This window comes from Mytilus galloprovincialis, chromosome 3 (assembly GCF_965363235.1).
Source record: "Mytilus galloprovincialis chromosome 3, xbMytGall1.hap1.1, whole genome shotgun sequence".
In the NCBI taxonomy this organism is placed as follows: Eukaryota; Metazoa; Mollusca; class Bivalvia; order Mytilida; family Mytilidae; genus Mytilus; species Mytilus galloprovincialis.
This window is the reverse complement of record NC_134840.1, coordinates 18,278,539-18,299,773: the sequence shown is the minus strand read 5'-3', so window position 1 is coordinate 18,299,773 and position 21,235 is coordinate 18,278,539. Positions and strand designations below refer to the sequence as shown.

The window sequence follows — 21,235 nt, the reverse complement described above, 5'->3', positions numbered from 1 at the left end:
AATTTCAGTTCGCCGGGATATATGACATGCAAGTAATGACAGAAATTTAAATTATTCAGTTGTAGGACATACATCAATATATCTGCAAATAAAATTAAAGAATTTCCCGAGGTGGTTTTGTCGTTCTGTCTTTAAAAGATTCCGAATAAACTCTGCTTCATACGCGTACAAAAACAAATTGGCAAGTAGGGTGCATAATAAGTGCCCATTGGAATTGTCAATACTTAAATCTCAACAAATATATTAGTAGTCAAGGCCATGACCGTCACTAGTCAGGATATCAAAATAAACAGCAGGATCTGTTAAATATGTTGTACGCGGTAAATTCAATCGTTGACCAAACTTTCCCCAGAGCTGTAAATAAAATAAATCATTATTCGTTAAGCTAAACAGTCTAAATTTCACTTACACAAAGGCAATTCTACTAAAATTTACTTTTTAGAAGTGAAAATGTAAAACATGTGCCTATATACATTATTTTTTTTTTTTTTTTTTTTTATCGTTTCCATTATTTTGAATAATGATCAGCAACTAACCTTTAAAGCATTAATGTAGCCAGTTGTCTAAGTCCTGGGTTCCAATTAATGTTTCATGCATCAAGCCTGATGCCTTATTTTTCAAAGTAGTCATCTACGTACCTTTGACGGTCTTCTTCTGATTTGCACCAATCAGGCCAACCACTTGCCTCTTGTTTGATTTTTAGAAATGTATTTACATATTCTGTAAAACACCACCCTGTCTTTTAAGTGGGTCATATTGTGAAACGTTTTCGAAATGCCAGACTTCATATATTTCTTCTATCTGATAACCTTTCTGTATGGCTTTTTTTAATTTCGAAACTGACCCAAGTACCTGTCAAGGCCATGCTATCAACGTCGTGACAACAGTTTTCAGTTAAACAGTCACCCATACAAGTCAGACATAATCCAAACATTAGCTTTCCTCTCAGCCTAGCAGGAAGAACGGGGAGATATAGATTTCTTGGAGGGATGATTTTACATTTGACCAACCCTTCGTATTTATCGATGCTCTTAAGATTTTCTGTGATCATCAAAGGGTGGCCAAGTGGAATCTTTCCTGTTTTGTTTTTAGTTACGTTATAATAGTGTATGCTTTCTTCTGTATACATTGTAAATGCTTCAGTCCGCCCTCCGTAAAATGCTTCCCTTGGTTCCAGAGGATAATGCAAAGTATGGCTCTTCACATACTTATTTAGATCTGTATCACTTCCAACTTCTTTGTCGAACTCACATTCCCAAATACAGATGTATTTACATCCATTCTTTTCAAGAAAACTTCTCTTATCGAGTGTTCTTTGATATAAATCAGACATAGATGTACCAGTTACTGAATTCATTGTTGACATAGCAAAGCATTTAGGACAAGCATGCCAGAAGCAACCATGAAACTCGTATACTAACTTTTCGCCATCGGAAGTCTCGTGGTATCCATCAACAAGAAACGGACCGATCTGTTTTTCTCCTCTATTTCTTGCATGCGTGATATCAATACCATCTCTTTCCGAAATATATTGTAGCCATTGAATTGCTTTGATAGACTGTTTTTGTTGAGGTTTATATCCATTTGGGTGTTTAATGCCAATACTATCGTACTTAAGGAAGTTTCTACGGAAGACAAAATTACATGCTGACGCTATTGTTAAACAATTCTCAAAGGGATCAACACCAGGCTCATTATCAAGTGAAGTAGCTTCCATGAACATCTTACGAAATGCAATGCAACCTTTTCAAAGTATGTCTACATCAGACTTACAATACGTCATCAGTTGTTCCTGAAAATCAAATGGGTCATATTCATGTTCATTGTACCATTCTATAAATGTCTGTCTTTTTTCGGGTTTCATTTCATCAGGGTTGTAATATTTCATGTCCGGTAGCCCTTGAAGTATGGCATTCTGATTTTCTTTTGTATTAAAAAGATGTGGAAAATATCCTTTACATAATTCCGTTAAACCAAACGACTTTGGAAACTTTTCAAGAGCCATGGGTAAAAAATTTATTGAATCTATGAATCTGATGTTGCACTTAGGTACATCGATAGACATAAACTTTGATCCACTCTTAATAACCTCAGGCAGAACTCCGTTCTGATATAAATATTGTAAAGTAGGGTAACTGTCGTATCCTTTAAAATTGTGACAAAGTACTTTAGCACCACTGTTTTCTTCCGAGAAAAGCCATCGACAAAAATCATCTCTCGCTGTTTCACCTCGGAAAATGTATTCGTTTTGACCGCATTTTTCGCAACGAGTGCTACTGCCTACCTCTTATGTCAGACATTCTTCACATACTTTATGAACCACACATAAATTTGGCGTGTGCTTTCTGGAACCACACCACGACTGTTTACAATGGATGCATTTCCCCCTACTATGGATGTTTTAAATCCACGATCACATTGCAGTATTTCATCCTGTCTATATTCAAAATAAAAAAAATAAAACTTTTTTGACTTTTTCTTTAGTGAACTTTCAGCATATGACTGGCCAGTTTCGTGTTTATTTTGTGAAAGACAGTTTGTGTTATCTCTTTTAGTTTGCTCTGGTAACATATAACATTGATAATTCTCGGGAAAGTAATCTTTACAAACTCTACAATACTGCTCGCCACACTTATGAGGGCTTTTGTGTAATTTAGCATATACGGACTGACCACATTGTTTACATCTTAAGTTAGTTTTGCAAGTTGACTGGCCTAAGTTCTTTTTTGTTTGTGCAAATCAAAACAAATGTTGTTACGAAAATAGCGATTGCAGTCCTCACAATATTTCCACTGTTCCTTTTGTGCATCATGGATTTTATAACAATGGTAGCAGGTATTATTACACGTATGACGTTCTTTGTGGTCGTATCCCTTTTTACATATCGTACAAAAGTAGTTACGACCTAAAAATGGTGGCATTTTTGTAATCACATCATAGTGGCAATCATGAAGGTAGAGATAAATTTTCTTTTCTGCTTCTGGTCCTTCGTAGATTATTGCATTAAAATGCTCTTTTGATACAACGTGTATTTGATATCCCTCTAATACTCTTTGGAAAGCTTTGATATTGTCTATTCCACATCTCCGTAATGGTATATCAGCATTATGGTGTAACTCTTTTGCTAAATATATTTGTATACTTCTGCCCTTTCGAATTGAATTCCATTTTTCGTGGCCATCTTATCTGGCTTTAGCTGTCATTATTGCTCTGGCGCAACATAACTCATCATTATTTTGAATTTGAAGGAAACACTTTTTTCCTCTAAAGTTTTTCCTAGATCCACATATTTACATCGTTTTCCTATACCACCAGATGATAGACTTACATGTATGAGTTCTATTTCCAGGGTTTCATCCAAAACAAATTGCTCGTAAGACTGTAAAACTCTTTCTATTTCGGTCAAAAATTGCTCTGCATTCAATTGTGATAACTTCAAAAACGGCAAAGATATTGGAAAATCGAGTTCTGGACATTGCACTGATAGTCTAACCAAATCGTAAGGCTCCATGAACTCTGTAACTTCTTTTATGATGGAGTTGAAGAGTACTCTGAGACTCTTTAAAATGTTCGGAATCCCCCTAAGGTCTAGTTCTCGAAATGCTACTTTATACCTGGTCGATGTCGTGTTAAATTTTGGCATTTTCTGGGTTCCAACAGCGCTTATTGTGTACGAATCACTTGGGTCGTCATATTTTGTTACTTTCCTTTTATTGGTGGTGCATCTTGTGTTGTTTTCCTTTTTACACCTCCACCCGACTGAGTATGAAAGTTTTGTTTATGTAATGATAAAAGATCCGGATGACTAAACACCTTTTTACATTTCTCACACTGGTAAAACTCTGAACTGCTGTGTTTTCTTTCATGACTCTCTAAGTTACTCTTTCTGTAAAATCCTTTGTCACACACCCGACATCTGAAGACATCTTGATGTCCTAGTATTCATTTATGTTCATCAAGTAAACTGCGTTTTGAAAATGTAGCACCACAGTGTTGACACTCATATTTCCTGGACATCTTTCACCGATGGTTATTCATCTTGTACTGAAGAATATCTACAAAGAAAACTAATGTATAAGGAGATGAATATTCGCCAGCATAAAAACAGATTTTACAAGAAATATTTTCATTTTAAATTTTGTGTTTGAAGTAAAAAGATGTCTAGATGCCCTTATTGTTCAGTGTCATTTTCCAGAAAGGATAATATGCAAAGACATATAAATAATAATCATGGGATGAATCAATCATACATCGTGTTGTTTATTCTTTAGTTTTCTATGTTGTGTCATGTGTACTATTGTTTGTCTGTTTGTCTTTTTCATTTTTAGCCATGGCGTTGTCAGTTTGTTTTAGATTTATGAGTTTGACTGTCCCTTTGGTATCTTTCGTCCCTCTTTTTTTGAACAGAAGGAACATTCAAATACAGAAATGCTCTCTCCGTCAACATTGACACTTGAAGACAAAGTCATTTTATGTCACCCATTTACCATGATGTTGGTCGGACCTACAGGCTCTGGGAAAACGTTTTGGATGAAAAAGATTTTGGAGAAGGCAAGGAGTATGATAAAACCATCGCCAGAGAGGATAATATGGTGTTATAAACGATGGCAGTCATTATTTACTGAAATACAACGGACGGTCAAGAACATTATTTTCGTTCAAGGGATTCCAGATGACCTTAACAACGGTTCATTTATAGACCCTAAATACTCTAGTCTTGTCGTAATTGATGATCTCATGAAAGACGCAACAAATAGTAAAGATGTGTGCGAATTATTTGTCGAGGGGAGTCATCACCGTAATTTGAGTGTAACTTTCATCGTACAGAATGCTTTTTCGAGAGCAAAGGAAAATAGAACGATGAGTATTAATAGTCAGTACATAGTTCTCTTTCAAAAATCCAAGATCAAGTTACACCTGCTGTATTTACTAGACAGGTGTATCCAAACAATTCAAAAAATATTTATGAATAAATATGTGGAAGGAGTTAAAAGACCATACGGGTACCTGTTTGTAGATCTGAAGCAGAACACTTCAGAAGAAGAGAGACTTAAAATTTATATATTTAATGAACAAAACCAAAAGGTAGAGAGTTCGAATGTCATGATTGGTGGCAGTATGACACAGTATAATGACGATGAAGTAAATGCTTTTGATCACTTTGAAGGTAGATGCACAAGAGAGCAGTTGCTTTCTGGAGACGTGTCAGAATTTGTTGAAACTAAAGAAAAAATGCCTTCATGTGACGAATGTGGATTGATGTTCGAAAACTTATCTGATTTAATGAGGCATGTAAAACGATGGTGTCCGGAAAATGACGATATGAAGCGTAAATTCAACGCGGAACATGATGATATTCCTTCAAAGAAATTCAAAAAAGAAATAGAGGGTGAAGACGGTGAAAGCGAAGTTTTTAAGAAATTAGCTAAATATGCAAGAGACGAGACAGAAGACCTTTGGGAAGAGAAAGTTGACAAGTACCTGAAAAACGGTATGAGTGAAACTGAAGCAAAACACAGAGCTAACCGAAAATTTCGAGAGGATGAACTTGATAAATTTATGTGGAAATATGCAAATTTGGTGCATTATATTTTACAACTTAGAGTTGGTAGATTGCATTTAAAGGTCGTAAAATTTATTGAAAAACTCTTGCAAGAAGGAACTGAATATAAAAAAGCAATACAAATGGCGATAAGAAAATACAAGAATGAACTCGATAATTATCGTGATGAAGTCATTGAGGAGGAAGAAGAAGGAGAGGATGGGGAGCAGGAAGATGGTGATTATGATGATGATGATGAAGATGAGGAAGATGATGAGGCTGCTGATAATGATGATGAAGAGGAGGAGGAGGGAGATGATGACATTGATGATGACGAGGAGGAGGAAGTGGAGGCTTAGAACTATTTATGTAAATCATTTCGCTCTCTCGTTTTTTTATAATCCCTCTCTCGGTTTTTATGTTTGCTAAGGGAGGAGGAGGAGGAGGAGGGATTAAAATATGAAAACTCAAAATATGTTTCACTTTATTATCGACATTCAACCAGTTCACATGGCGTCGTGGGAAAAGTATTTACAGAAGATTTATTATGAACCATCAAATGCCGCTAGTTTTGCTGGACCGGATATACTATTCGCATTTGTATAGCGAGACGGAAAATATAAACTCAGTAAATATAAGATAAGAAAATGGTTATATAATGCCTTATACAATGCAGAGAGGTGTTCAACGACCTAAAAATCGAACTCATATAAATGTCGCTGGTATAGACGACCAATGGTCTGCAGATCTCATGGAAATGGTGAAATTTAAAAAATACAACAACGATTAGACTTACGTTTTGGTCGTAATTGATGCTTTTTCCAAATACATATGGCTGCGAAAATTGAAGAAAAAACAGAGCAAATCCGTTGCTTTGGCATTTAAAGAGGGTCGTAAACCAAACCGAATAAGAACCGATAAAGGTCAAGAGTTCAGATCAAGAAATGTACAACGCGTTTTTCAATCCGAGATAGTGACTGCACCATTTATATGCTTTAAACGATGTGAAAGCAGCTATTTCAGAAAGAGCAATAAAAACCATTAAGACGAGGATATATCGTTACTTTGCCTATAAATAATCTTACAAATACATAGACAAATTACAAGATTATGCTGAAGGTTATAATAAGACTGTACATAGAACCATAGATATGCCACCGAATAATGTGTCTAAACAAAATGAAGAAAGCGTACAAATAGCTACATACTTTGCACGAAAACCTTCAAGGAAAATGCCAAAACATTTGAGATTCAGATTTAAAATAGGAACTCATGTTCGAATAACAAATCTTAAAAAGGTTTTTACACGTGAATATGAAGAAAAATGGACCGGAGAGATATTTACAATATCCAATAGATTTTGGAGAAACAATGCTGCAATATATCGCCTATATTTTTAATTGATGTTTATATTAATGTTTCATGATCTGTCCGACTCGGCTTCTGTTAAAATCATTATTTATTTATCTTCATACACATTTTATTACTAGATTTATGATGTCTGTGGTAGAGACGGCAATGTTTTCTTAACCGTCTCATGAACTTGGTGCACGTGTTACTTTTTCAATCTTTGTCAGGTTTATTCAGTCAGTTGCATTAATAAGTTAGTAGCAGTATAGCAGTGCAAAATTCAAATCAACACCCGCGATTTACAAGACTTGTAAATACTGTACTACCAGTTTAATAAAATATGTTTTTCCCGAAAGGTTTTGTTGTCTTTGTATTTGAAATATTTGTTAGGTTAAACAATTTATATAATAAATCTTACCTTAAGCAATAAATTGTCCAAGTTATCCCATACATCAATTCTCCGTCTATTTCGTCCTTAATTACACGTTTAAGGTAGCACAATACAAAGATTTTTCATCCCTAATCAGACATCTTTAAACTGATGTAATTCCACTCATCCTTCTTTAAATTTTATAAATGAGGTACCAAAAGAAAGAAGAATGATTAATCTTTGTTTTGAAGGTCAAGCTGTGTTGTACAAGAATCTATAAAATATTTTGGGATGCTATGAAGAACAAAGAAGCTAAATTCATTCAAGTGTGGACATCACAATATAGCAACTAATTACAAAACAATTGATTATGTAATAATTATGTCATAATGAAACTGTCACAATTTGAACATGTTGAAAGATTAATCTTTTGGTACCTCATTTATAAAATATAAAGAAGGATGAAATGAATAACATCAGTTTAAAGTTGTCTGATTGGAAGTGAACAAATCTTTGTATTGTGCTACCTTCAATGTGGCGCAAAACTAAGCAGGCATGCGCTTTTAAATTGATTGTAAGGAATTCATATAATTTAGCAGAAGAATTCAAAAAATGTTGCAATAAGAATTCAAATAATGTTGCCCTAAGAATTCAAATAATGTTGCAATAAGAATTCAAATAATGTTGCAATAGGAATTCAAAAAATTTATCAATACGAAGTCAAGTATGCGTCAAATATTTTGTTTTCAAACTGTTAATTACAAAGGTAGCTGGTGTATTTAACTAGACATAATTAAGTGTCTAAAGAGATAATCATCTGTTCATTGACTTTTATTCATAGGAACTACTCAATTTTAAATCATGACCTTTGATGTTAATCATGGCATGACCCGCTAGCTATATAGGTGATTAAGGACATATATCTTTAGAAGCTGTAACTGTGGGAAATATCTACTTTAATTTTGCTATAAATATATACGATTTACGGATTTTAAATATTATCTAGAAAGAGGTTTTGTTTTTAATAATTTTTAGGATTAATCAAAAAAAGATAATCTAGATTGAATAACGGTAGGTTATTCGTTCAAATAAAAGTCCAATGTAATTTAAACTTTAAAAAGTATCTAATTATTTATTAAATTAAATACGAAAATTAAAACAAAATGCACATAAAAAGAAGTGCGATCAATTTATCGGCTTTGATAAATATTCAACTAATATTCAAAGTTTGATTATATTTACTACGATTTTGTTACAAAGCTAAAGGCCAGGTCACGACAATTGATAATAACACCGTGTTGAAAGCTGCAAGGACAGATGTTTTCATAATCAATTGTGAAACAAATCATTTGAATCTTTTTCGTCAAGCTACAACTGACAACGAAAAACAGTGAATTAAAAGATAACTTTTAACAATATTCATTTACTCTGCACTATGCATAAATTACATATTATTCTATAGCGAAATACCTTATTACACAAAACTTATAATATACAATATACATAATAGTCAATTATCAGTATGCATTATTACACAATTAGTCAATAAGCAGTACTACGTAATTAGCAATATGAGTTATTACACAATGAGTAATATGCATTATTACGTAATCTTAAAAAAAAACGCGGGAAAAAGTGGTCTATACGTATGGCCTTGACTACTTATATTGTCGATCAAAAAGTCAAGCATTTTTATGATATCCTAGTGTCCGTGTACCGATTCAGTGTCTCCCAAGGTCTGCTGATGTTTACTAGACATTTATTCATAGAAAATAAATTTCATCAGTCATAGAGAGCCAAAAATTTACCTTCATGAAATAAATCCCCTTTTAAGATAATCTGTTTCATTGTTTGTATTTTTCGGCTCTCACTATACAGTTCTATCTGGAGAATTCTCAGTCTTGATCATTATGCTAGTCCATTGTTTGACAAAAGGAATAAGTATTTTAAACAAATTTATAGGATTGGGCTTATGGAAATTTATTCTGGACAGACACATTTGAGGGTCATTCCAAAAGTTTAATAAAATACGATTTTTGGTTATTGTTTTATGAAGGCTGCCAGAATACAAAATGTAATGTTAACCTTTAACTAAATATTTTTTAAATGAATCCTTATCAACCCCTGGTCAACAGTGAATTCATTTATTTCAGTGGGTACCAATTTTCGTGATTTGTGGAAAACTTACATTTTCATGGATATTTGATTTCGTAGTTTTTTAAAAGTCTGCATTTAATCATACAACAAAATTGCAATTTGTTGAATATTCAAATTTGTGGTTTCCATGTACCAACGAAAGCCACGAAAATTGGTTTTCCAACAAATAAAAACAGTATTTGAGTCCTTCAATTGGAACATGAACTAAAGAAAAATCAGTTTAAATCAACAGTATAAGGATAATTGTATATTAAATTTAAACTGTTTTGGTGGAGACATGAGTAAGGATATTTTTTTGCAAGAAAGTGTTACGCAAGAAGCAAAAATGGCAATATGTAGGCTACGTTGTTGTATTCTACTTTCATTGTAACTCAAGTTATCCTTTTGTATATCTTCTTCCATCTTTGAGTTATCATCTCTTTCGTTTCTTTTCAGTACTACAGTGATTGACCAATTTTTATTAACAAGACGGGATGGAATACATGTTAATAAAAGTCATATGACCAAAAAACCAGAGTTAGGTCCAAGGGTACAGTCCATCACCCTGAAATGGACACCTAAACAAAATGAAGCCGGAAAACATCTTGTGTGTTCATTTCTTGTCGATACATTAGGGTATGAATATATGAAATAGTATATGTAATCCTTCAATGCTTATCTATTAATAAGAAGTGATCACAGCAATGCAATGTTACTTTTTTGTAATCCTGGGTCAAGAAGTATATGAACTGTCTTCATGTCGTATTTTTCATCATTGTGTAAATAAATAAAATTTATCTTCAAAACCTATACCTGTGTATATAGCAGTTTCAGATAATTAGTAAGTACACATATACAAAATTAATAAACAGAAATAATTTAGAATTTTATTGATTAAATTGAAAAAAGATATAAGCTCGAATAATTCATAGTTACACTGAGGACCAACACATGACCTATATGTATAAGATTAATCAAGAAATGTTTTGAAAATTGTTCTAACGCAATTATAAACAAAAGGTGAATTAAAATTGATTTGACATTATTAACCTGAACAGTCGTTATGTATATACAGGTTCGCAAACATGGAATGTGCCCCAGAACACAATGACGCTTGGGACCTTATGATATTGAGTTCTTCATCAAAACACTGAATTAACGAAACATGAACCCATTAAACTAATCCTCAATTCATTAGAATCAACCATACTTTCTCTTGCTAAATCATCACAAAATATATGTTGCATATGAGATAAGTTATTATAAACTTATTCTCTTAGAGATATTTGATTTATTTATTTTAATTATTGTAGTAATGATTCGCCACTTCGATGTTTCTCCATCATTGTAAGAGGTAATTACATATATTTGTTTTATTATTCTCCCTTATATTCCTGCATTTATTGTAGTACATGTATGTTAATTTATGTATAGTTTTCTTTTCCCCTATTTCATAAATGGAACATTTGACAAACTTTTAAGGTAATAATATTGATAAATTTTTTGTGCGTACAAAAATAAGAAGGTGTGATGTTAATGACAATGGAACTCTCACTCTATTAGAAATCAAATGATATGACAGGCAATCAACAATAGGAAGACCTATACTACATATTCAGTTATCAAAGGTCCATTAATGACTAATGTAAAACAATTGAACTAACGTCTTGTCTTAAGCAACATACTATAAACACAGGAACTGTATGATATGCGGGAACAAGCAACACTTATGTATACTGAATTACACAATTACTGTAAATAGATCAAACCTAAACGGTTTAACTGTCCTTTCCTAGATTTAGATATTTCAGTTTTACCAAACGCAATGAACCAAAATTTATGACAAAAGCAACGACTTTTCGTTCCTTATTGATAATTTTTCTTTCCTTGACGAAGATGTTCCTTTCTTGTAGTGCTTAAAATACTACTCATTCGCTAAGCCCGTTTCTATTTTAATGTTTTGCATTTCAATGAACATGATATATGTATAACTGGTAAATTCTAAGTCAGGGATTTCCTTACCACAAATTACTTCAAACTTTTACTAGATTCTTATATTGATACAAATATTAGGTTACAAATTTGAATGTATCGAATGCAAACGCTATGAAATATTTAGAACAACACTATTTAATGACATCAGAGGCAAATACAACATAGATTTGAGTATCTTACCAGCCAACATCAAATTATAACATTAATTTTGTAATTCCAGCAAGCTTGTTTCTAACATTATTTTGAACTGTTTTATTATCAGACAACCTGTGATCTATTTATATCGTGTCTTACTATCTTTTTGTCTAAATTTGAACTATACTTTTTTTTCTATAATGAACACACAATGTACAACCTATTTTGGCTGTAATTGTTTATTATCATATTTCTACGCAGATGTTGTTAACTAAGCCACGAACTTTACATACAATCTCGGTACACTTATTGATCCTCCAAATTAACTTCTTCTGACAGGTAACAAATTATACACAGAAATTAAGTCTTTTCATATTGTTATCATTCTTATAGATATTGATTTTGTTATCAGAAACTTGAAATCGAACTAAATATTTTTCATATACATATTTATATTCATGGCTCTGCAATCTGTCGATACCTGTATCTTCGCATTTCATAGAGTTATATTTTCACTGATTGTTAATGACGTCTTTCGCAAAATCCATTGAATGTAGGATGTCCAATTATTGATTTTATTTAGTCATAGTCATCGATGCATGATTTGTTCAGTTAGGAATACATGGCATGAAATGTAATCAAAACCCATTGGTACTGAAACGATATCTAAATCTTTCAAGGTTTATACACCAAATATAGTGCATTGATCATACCATTCTATACAACCTACCAATGAACTGTTCCAGAAATTGATAAATGAAATAGATGCTCTGATATTCAGGTTACAAAATGATGTTATACTTGTTAAGAAAATTACATAACTTTTGCAAGGTGCAGCTGGAATCTATTATCTGTTCTAAAATATCAATAATGGTATTGTGAAGGTCATCATTAAAAAAGAAGTTGTTGTCCTTTTTCAAGAATTGTATTTGATTCAACTACAACCAATGCATTATACAATTCCATATTTTTTCTCTCTCAGTGATAGATTAAAGCAATCATTACCCTTCAGCGATTGTGGTATTTTGATTTATTAGTATTATAAAATACCCTGCCATGTCTGTTTCCCATTTTCATGGTTATTGGTTGATGTTAAGTTTATTTGCTTTGGTCTGCTTATTAAGTACTACGAGTAATAGAACCTCAATGGTATGTGTATGTTGCATATCTATCTGACATGGTTCCCCTGACCTTAAAGTATATCCTTCAATAATAAAGGTAAACTCAGTCATAAGTAAAGCAGGCAAAACATTTCAACGATTGCACTTTCGTCTTGATAACAGTGGCCGTTATCCTAGGAAAAATTAAAATAAAAAATAAACTATACTTTGAATGGAAATAATAATTGTTTATAATCAGGTAAGTAATAGTTATATATTTCAAAGAGATTGCAGGCTCCGTGGAGCTACATTTCCTTAATTTGGTTTTTTATTTAGAATGTATTTTCAGATATGCCAATGAAACCAGTCATTTCCTTGAAAGTGAGTACATTTGTATTTGCGTCCGCATATATATTTCATTTATTGAAGCATTACTGTCTTATTGTTAACCAACATCTTGATCTTGACTTTGATAATTTAAAGTGTTTTTATTTTTAATTGTAGGGTGGGGAAGGTGTCTATGGACGAAAGAATATAATTGTCTTAATTAAACAGTGTCAACCAAATAACTGAAAAACCTGAAATATTAATTTTATCAACGAAGCAATGAGAAACCATTCATTGTTCAATTTAAAACTGTTGCATGTGAATTATTTTATGTGTGATGCCTGAATATCATATATTGTTTTGTCTCCCCGTCATGTGTTTTATGGTCATAGAAATACCGTACGAGTTCGTAAATCAGTATTAATAAACAGTTTTTAAAAGTGTTCTCTCCTTTGGAATCATTAATTACTAGTATATGAAAATTTTAATTACAGACCCCCTTAATATAAAATTATCCATGTTCTGAGTAAGCGCCTATAGACTTGTTGTAATTTTTATATAATTAATTATGAAAGGTATCAGGATTATAAATTAGTACGCCAATAATTAATCTCAAAATAGTACACTGTAAAGTCTTCTTTGAATAGAGTAAGTTCGATTTTTTTTTTAATTTGAGTTTTTTGTCTAAAGAAATTTATTTCGAAATTACTAGGTTCTCGGGCCAATTAGTGCACACTCTCTTTTGCTATAAGCTTTTTCTGTTGAAGTAGTAAAAACTGAATTTGTCATTTGTCCAAAACATTATTTTGGTCACACTTTTCACAGAATGTGAATATTTGCAAACACGTTTTGGAATACTTTTTATTGCAAGTGTTATGTGCAATCCCACGACTGGTAATCTACACACACAGAACAATCGGTTCTGCAAAGCATTTACCTTCTCGCATTCACGATGTCCTCAATCAGAACCGATCCCTTCACGCATGACATAATGAAAATTGGCAGTTTTTCAGATTTTTAAGATGTCAATCGATTGCGGACAGCCCAAAACAACATTCAATCCTGTTGACAGAAAAAAACTTAATTTAAACATGAAGGTCTTTTAATAAAGCCATCTCAAAATTTAAATGTCACTTATTTCGGAAATTATAGGAGTTTTACTGCATTCACAACAGTAAATGATACATGTGTTTCTCGTTTAAAAAAATAACCACAGCATAGCATTCTTCGATTTTCAATATGATGATCAGTTGAATTAGAAATTTGCGATTTAGACATGTATATGCCTTTCGAAGCGGGGACAATTACTCCACTCAAGCATGACTGGAAAAATCCTCTCACGGTTTTCGTTACAGAACCGATTTTTCTGCGTGTGAAAAATACCACCGTGATAGCACAGCAACATTATTTGATAATGGGAAGTATAAAGACTTCGAGATATTAAAGCATATACAAGTTTGATTATCATTTTATAATATGTTCTTCAAATTAAAACTTGAAATAAAGTATAAAATGAGTTTATACTTTATATTTAATAGGGAAAACCGTATTTCTTACATTTCCCTGCGAATGAGGATATTGTATGCCAGGTTGATTCTGTGTGTAAATTTCCATTGTATGCTTCAACAGACAATCCAGGGTAAGAGTTATTCACTTAGAGTCACTGATAGATGAGGACATCTGGAAAGAACTTTCATTGAATATTTCAAAGTCTTCGTAATAAGTATAGCTAAGTTGTGTCATAAGATCGTCTTCTATACGAAAATCGACTTCACACGAAAATCTATGATAAACGGGACGATTTCAACTTCCCAATTATCAATTTCCCATTTCTCAGCAGTAAGCCCCTTCGTATGGTGTTTACATATCACAATTGATACGTTATTCTCGTGCATGTTCACACTATACGGGCTTCATATACAGTAGTGTGCTCCTTACACAGACACTGCGTCAACAAAGTTATGAGGAGGAGGACAGATTGAAATTGACACTCCGTAAATTTTATGGACACCATCACCAATTAGTTGATCCATATGATGTGTCATTGACCAAACTAGCTAAGGACATTTTTACCACATGATAGATTGTGGTTTGTCATTACGTCGTCTAATCTTTTAATTACCGAACGTGACTTGTTCCCGATTGTGACTGTTTTGCTGAGTGTGAATTCGCATTACTATAAGACGTGTTACCTTACTTATTTATCCCAAATTCATGTATTTAGTTTGATGTTATATTAGTAATTTTCATCGGATTTTGTTAAATTGGTTGACGTCTTTTCTATTAAATTCATGTGTTATGGTAGAGAAAATTAATCACCGCCTTCATTTATTAGTTTTGATTTTGTTCAACGTAATCTGTACGATTTTTATGTTTGAAGTTAGATTCAAAACAGACCGGACATATATATATAATATAGTTAATTGCTATTAATTAGTATTGTTATGTGCATTGTGTTTAAATGTAATATCAGTATTTAGTTCTATTATAATCTTAAATCAATCCTATTTCTATCTTATTTTTTAGATATAATTTTTCAAATATGACGTCATTTTTGTGCTGTTTCAGAAATTCAAATGTCTGCGTGTCGTAATATTGTCCCTTTTCACCACTTCGTATGTGACGTCATTGTTATGACTTTTTGCGTTCTGGCCTGGACTGAGTCGAGTGTGTCTATTTTCTGTTTTAGTCTTCAATGTATTATGTATTCGGGTTTTGTTTTCTGTAATTAGTTAAGACGTCAGTTTTATCATGTAAATCTTATATATACATTTGATAAAATTTACTGTTTGCAATACCATAAATTGTTCTATATAATAAGGATGTTCTTATCACAAGCAGAAAACCCTAGCCGTATTTGGCAAAACCTTTTTCAACTTTTGATCCTCAGAGCTGTACAACTTTGTACCCTTTTCTTGACTTTCGAACGTTTATATCTGGGCGTCACTGGTAAGTCTTGTGTGGACGAGGCGCGTTTTTCACGTATTTAATTTTAAACCTGAAGCCTTTTGTTATCTATTATTCCTGTGTTTCTTTGCCTAATACGTTCTCCTATTTATTTGTATTGTAGTCCTGTATTATTATGTTGTCATTTTATTGTTATATTTAACAATGCCATCAATGTGCGAGGTTTGGCATGCCACAAAACCAGGTTCAACCCACCATTTTTTTCTTTAAAAATGTCCTGTACCAAGTCAGGAAAATGGTCATTGTTATATTATAGTTTGTTTCTGTGTGTGTAATATTGTGGTTCCGTTGTGTCGTTTGTTTTCACCTATATTTGAGTGTAAATTCACATTACTATAAGACGTGTCACGATACTTTTCTATCCCAAATTCCTGTATTTGGTTTTGATGTTATATTGGTTATTCTCATCAGATTTTGTCTAATGCTTAGTCCGTTGCTGTGTGTGTTACATTTTAATGTTGTGTCGTTGTTCTCCCCTTATATTAAATGCGTTTCCCTCAGTTTTAGTTTGTTACCCCGATTTAGTTTTTTGTCCATAGGTTATGAGTTTTGAACAGCGGTATAGTACTGTTGCCTTTATAGGGTTTAGACAGTAAGAATAATCTATTTTACACTGCACTTGCTTCATATCAGTACCAACCTATCAGTTAAGCAATCAGCTGAAATATTTTACTAGATGATCAGTTGGTAATGATCAAATAATCAAGATTTTGCCATACACAATCTACAATTTTGGCTTGTCAATTTCAAACTTCAATGGAAATGTTTTAAAACTTTTGAATGTTTAATCATGCTTACGTGAGTTTGTTCATTAATGTCATCACAGCAGATTTTTGTTTATTAGTTTTTCTTTTGGAGTGTTTCCCAGTTTGTTCATTAATGTCATCACAGCAGATTTTTGTTTATTAGTTTTTCTTTTGGAGTGTTTCCCTGTTATGAATAGTAATTAAACTTATTGATCTGATTATTAATTTTCTTTTTCTATTTTAGAGGTATTATTAACATACTGACTATAAGAAAAGAGTTATTCAAATTAAAACGCGAAGGACAGCTTCAGATGAAAAGTAATCCAACTAACACTACACAGAAAACTTGGATGATAGAAATAAGTTTCCAGGACCCTAGGCATGGGGAAAAGCAGTTTTGTGCTAAAGCTATAGACAAGTAAGGATATGTTTATTGTATTTAAGCTAAGACAAAAAAGGAATTATATACTTTATGAGTTGTTTACGTTCAATTCTGTAGGTATTTTATCACCATGGAGAAAACAAGTAAACCCTTTACAGATATGAACATGAAAACAGCATATATTTCATCTGCTGAAGCAAAGATGGGTATTAATGGTACCCTTGTCGTCCGAAATTGGTTTCCGTTTTGTAACTTTAAATATAGTTTGCCTCAACCAAATGTAAGGAAAATTATTTACAATGCTTAGTACCACAAAAACAGATCAAGTTCAAAGTTGGTCGATTTTTCCGTTCTTGTGCTACGCCTCTTTATAATGTTATAGGCATGCGGCCGGGACATCATGTATGTCTCATATAAAAAAAAAACGTTTGACATTGTTTTATTATTAAAAAGCGTTTATTGACATTTAAAAATTTCCATTTTTTACGGGATGTATGGTTATATTATTTAAGTGAACACGTGTAAACAATAACTCAAAAAGGCTTAAACTTATCGCAATTACACTTCAGTGACCAGGTTATATCTATTGATGTGAGCTCGCATTCAATTCTTAAATTAATTTTAGATTTTTCGTTTCCGAGTTATTAGTATTTCAAAATGGAGGTATTTTCAAATTATTCTTTGGGGACAATAACTCATTACTGCTTTCAGAAGTTTTTCATGAATCGTTTGGGACAAATAAACTCCCTTAAGTTTTTTTTTATGTATTTCTGAAGGTTAGGAGCAATAGAAAAATATAACGGGTGTATCATGCGCTCATGGATCATCTCTTTATTGTTTATAGATATCATTCTTATTTTGGAAGAACCAATGAACTCAGCAGCTAATAGTATTTTTTTCAACATTTTGATTCAATTTGAATTATACATCTGCTGTTTGTATTTTGAACCAGAGTATCTCTATTATGATTAAAACGGGATGTTGGGGTATTAATACGTCAATGATACAGTTATTCAACAACAACAACTAATCAAACGGTGTCGAGATGACAGCATATATAGTCTTCCACACAAGACAGGGAATGTGTCAAGGAAACAGCAACCCGACTAAAGAACAGTAAATAGCCAAAATCTACCAATGGATCTTCAATACAGCAAAAAACAAAACAAAAAACACGCATTCGGAGGCGTGCTTAAGCTGGCCGTTTTACAAAATGTGTAGCAGTTCAGTGATAGTGGACGCCACAATAAATTCTAAAATATATAAATGAACAAAATATCATACAAGCCTAACAAAGGCCAGAGGCTATTGACATGGGACAGGCGAAAAAAATGCGAAAGGGGTTAAACATGTTTTTTGAGATATCAACCCTCCCCTATATCTCTAGCCAATGTAGAAAAACAAACACGCAGCAATACGCTTTCCGAGTCCGATGTCAGAATAGGTAAAAAAGGAATCGAAACAAAATGACAATGATACATGATTCATGATTAACAAAGGACTACAATCATTTACTGACATTCCCTCTCCAGACCTCAATCAAACTGACTGCAATATTATGTCTTCATCATATGAATATCAAGCACAATCCCTCTCGTTACTAAGTAGTATACCGCTGTTTGAATAACTGCATGTTGATTAACACGTACGGATGATATCCTTGTTCCAATGAAAACATTAAGTAAATAGTGTTTTATCGAAAACCCTGGTGTAATAATTTTTTAGTAATATATAGTTACTGGTTCACAGTCAGTCCCAATTGTAATTTCAATAACTCTACGATATACGGAATCTCAAAAGTTAACAAAAATGTTATCTAGTAGACATTCAAGTTTTAGTATCAAAGCTTGTCTAATTGACATAGTTCTTTTGTTTATTGTTCTTAAAAAATGACATAAACGAGTTTGAACTTATATATTCGCAGTCTGACTAATTAAATGCCCATACAAATCAGAATTAAGAAACTTAATGGGTCTTTCAATGCCCATGCTACGTTAATCTTTAAAGACCCAAAATGTTGCAAAACATTTATCCTACCTTCATGACAAATATGTTGTTGTCCCCGCAGAAAAAGCCCCATACAATATCTTTTTAATGTATAGAACTCATTACATTAACTGCTTGATAAACGAATAAGGTATTGACCATTCACTTGGAAACTCAACATATACCCTCACGACACTTATCAAAAAGGAATCCTGGATAATCATAGGTCTATTCTATGTTCTTTTGCAATTTCAACCAAAGATGAAGAACTGGATCTTCCATCACTGTATCGAATACCTAAACTACATCAGTGTCCTTACAAACAACGGTATATTGCTGGGTCTTCCAAGTGATCCATGAAATCTCTTTCTAAATTATTAACATCTATTTTATCAGCAATCAAAGTTATAGTGAAACTGCCTATTCTAGAGGTGGCGTGAATCGGATGTGGATACTTAAAAATTCCAAAGATCTTTTAAAGTACACACAATCTAACTCTCTTTCATCTTGTAATAGTATTAAAACATTAAATTTTCTACACTTTACACAAGTATTCCACATTCCAAACAAAAAGACAAATTGAAAGAATTGGTATTGCTATGTTTCATAAAAAGAATAGCCAATGTAGATAGAAGTATCTTGTCTTAGGGAGGAATAATTCCTACTTTGTAAAGAATCACTCTGATTCATACAAAAAAATCTCTGAAACTGAAATTATCAAGATGCTTGATTTCTTGATTGACAACATATTTGTTACGTTTGGAGGACGTATTTTTCAACAGACTGTCGGCATTCCAATGGGAACAAAGTGTGTCCCTCTTCTTGCCGACTTGTTTCTTATTATTATGAAGCTGACTTCATACAGGAACTTCTTAGGAAGAAAGATAAGAAGTTAGCAATATTCTTTAACTCTACTTTCCGCTATATAGATGATGTTCTTTCACTAAATAATTAAAATTTGGTGACTATGTTGAACGCATCTATCCCATCGAACTAGAGATAAAGGATGCTACAGATACAGTTAAGTCGGCCTCATATCTTGACTTACATCTAGAAATTGACAATGAGGGTCGGTTGAAAACAAAACTTGACGACAAAAGAGATGATTTCAGCTTTCCAATTGTGAACTTTCCATTTCTAAGTAGCAACATTCCAGCAGCACCTGCATACGGGGTATATATCTCCCAATGGCTACGATATTCCCGTGCTTGCATCTTATCATAATTGTCTTGACAGAGGGTTGCTGCTCAAAAGGAGGCTATCAAACCAACAGTTTCAAATGGTGAAGTTGAAGTCATCCCTTCGTAAATTTTACGAACGCCATCACGAATTGGTTGGCCTTTAATGAATAACCGTTTCACAAATGATATCGAATATGTTCCTTACGTCGTAACTACAATCCCATTCCCTTTCATGAATATGACCTACCGATTTAGACTATTTACCGGATTTGTTATCACATAAGCAACACGACGGGTGCAACATGTGGAGTAGGATCTGCTAACCCTTCTGGAGCACCTGATATCACCCCTAGTTTTTGATGGGGTTCGAGTTACTTATTCTTTAGTTTTTATGTGTACTTTTGTTTGTCTGTTTGTCTTTTTTCGTTTTTAGCCATGGCGTTGTCAGTTTATTTTCGATTTATGGTTTTGACTGTCCCTATGGTATCTTCGTCCCTCTTTAGTTATGTAATGTTTTCTTCATCAGAATATGAGACAAAGTTGTTTATAGGGTAGACAAATCAAAAACTTTAAACAGATTCTAAATCATAAATATAAGCATGCAATTTATCATGTATTTCCAACGAATTTTTGACATGCCAAAAGTAAATAGTTTAACTTTTTTCATCAAAGGCCTCGTTTAAACAATTTATTATCAGGTATTTTATTGTACCAAGTTTAGTAGTTGAACAATGACTTGCAGTAGAAATACATCTATATTTGTTGTATGGGCAACAAGTCAATCTCTTAATCGGCCCAAGTATAGATGAAAATTAAACTGACAAACACTTGCGCAAATTGGAATATGAAAAGCATTACATTTGTAAAATGTGAAATGTGAAATGAAATCGTATTACATTTGCGTGAATATTTTTGTAATTCACCCGAGAATTTACGTGTTATTTATTTCATTTCGGAAACAAACTTATTCTCAAGTGTTTAATTTATTACGTTTGCGTGAATATTTTTGTTATTCACC

At 32.7% G+C, this 21,235-nt stretch overlaps 1 protein-coding gene across 1 annotated transcript; it reads right to left on the bottom strand.

The window, feature by feature from the left end:
* Positions 1-243: 243 nt before the first annotated feature.
* Positions 244-1,723, bottom strand: LOC143066225 (uncharacterized). The gene is made up of 2 exons (XM_076239223.1): positions 845-1,723; positions 244-354 (listed from the first exon to the last, which is right to left on the bottom strand). The coding sequence occupies exons 1-2, from the start codon at positions 1,721-1,723 to the stop codon at positions 244-246; spliced, it is 990 nt and encodes a 329-aa protein (XP_076095338.1).
* Between the last annotated feature and the right edge of the window lie 19,512 nt (positions 1,724-21,235).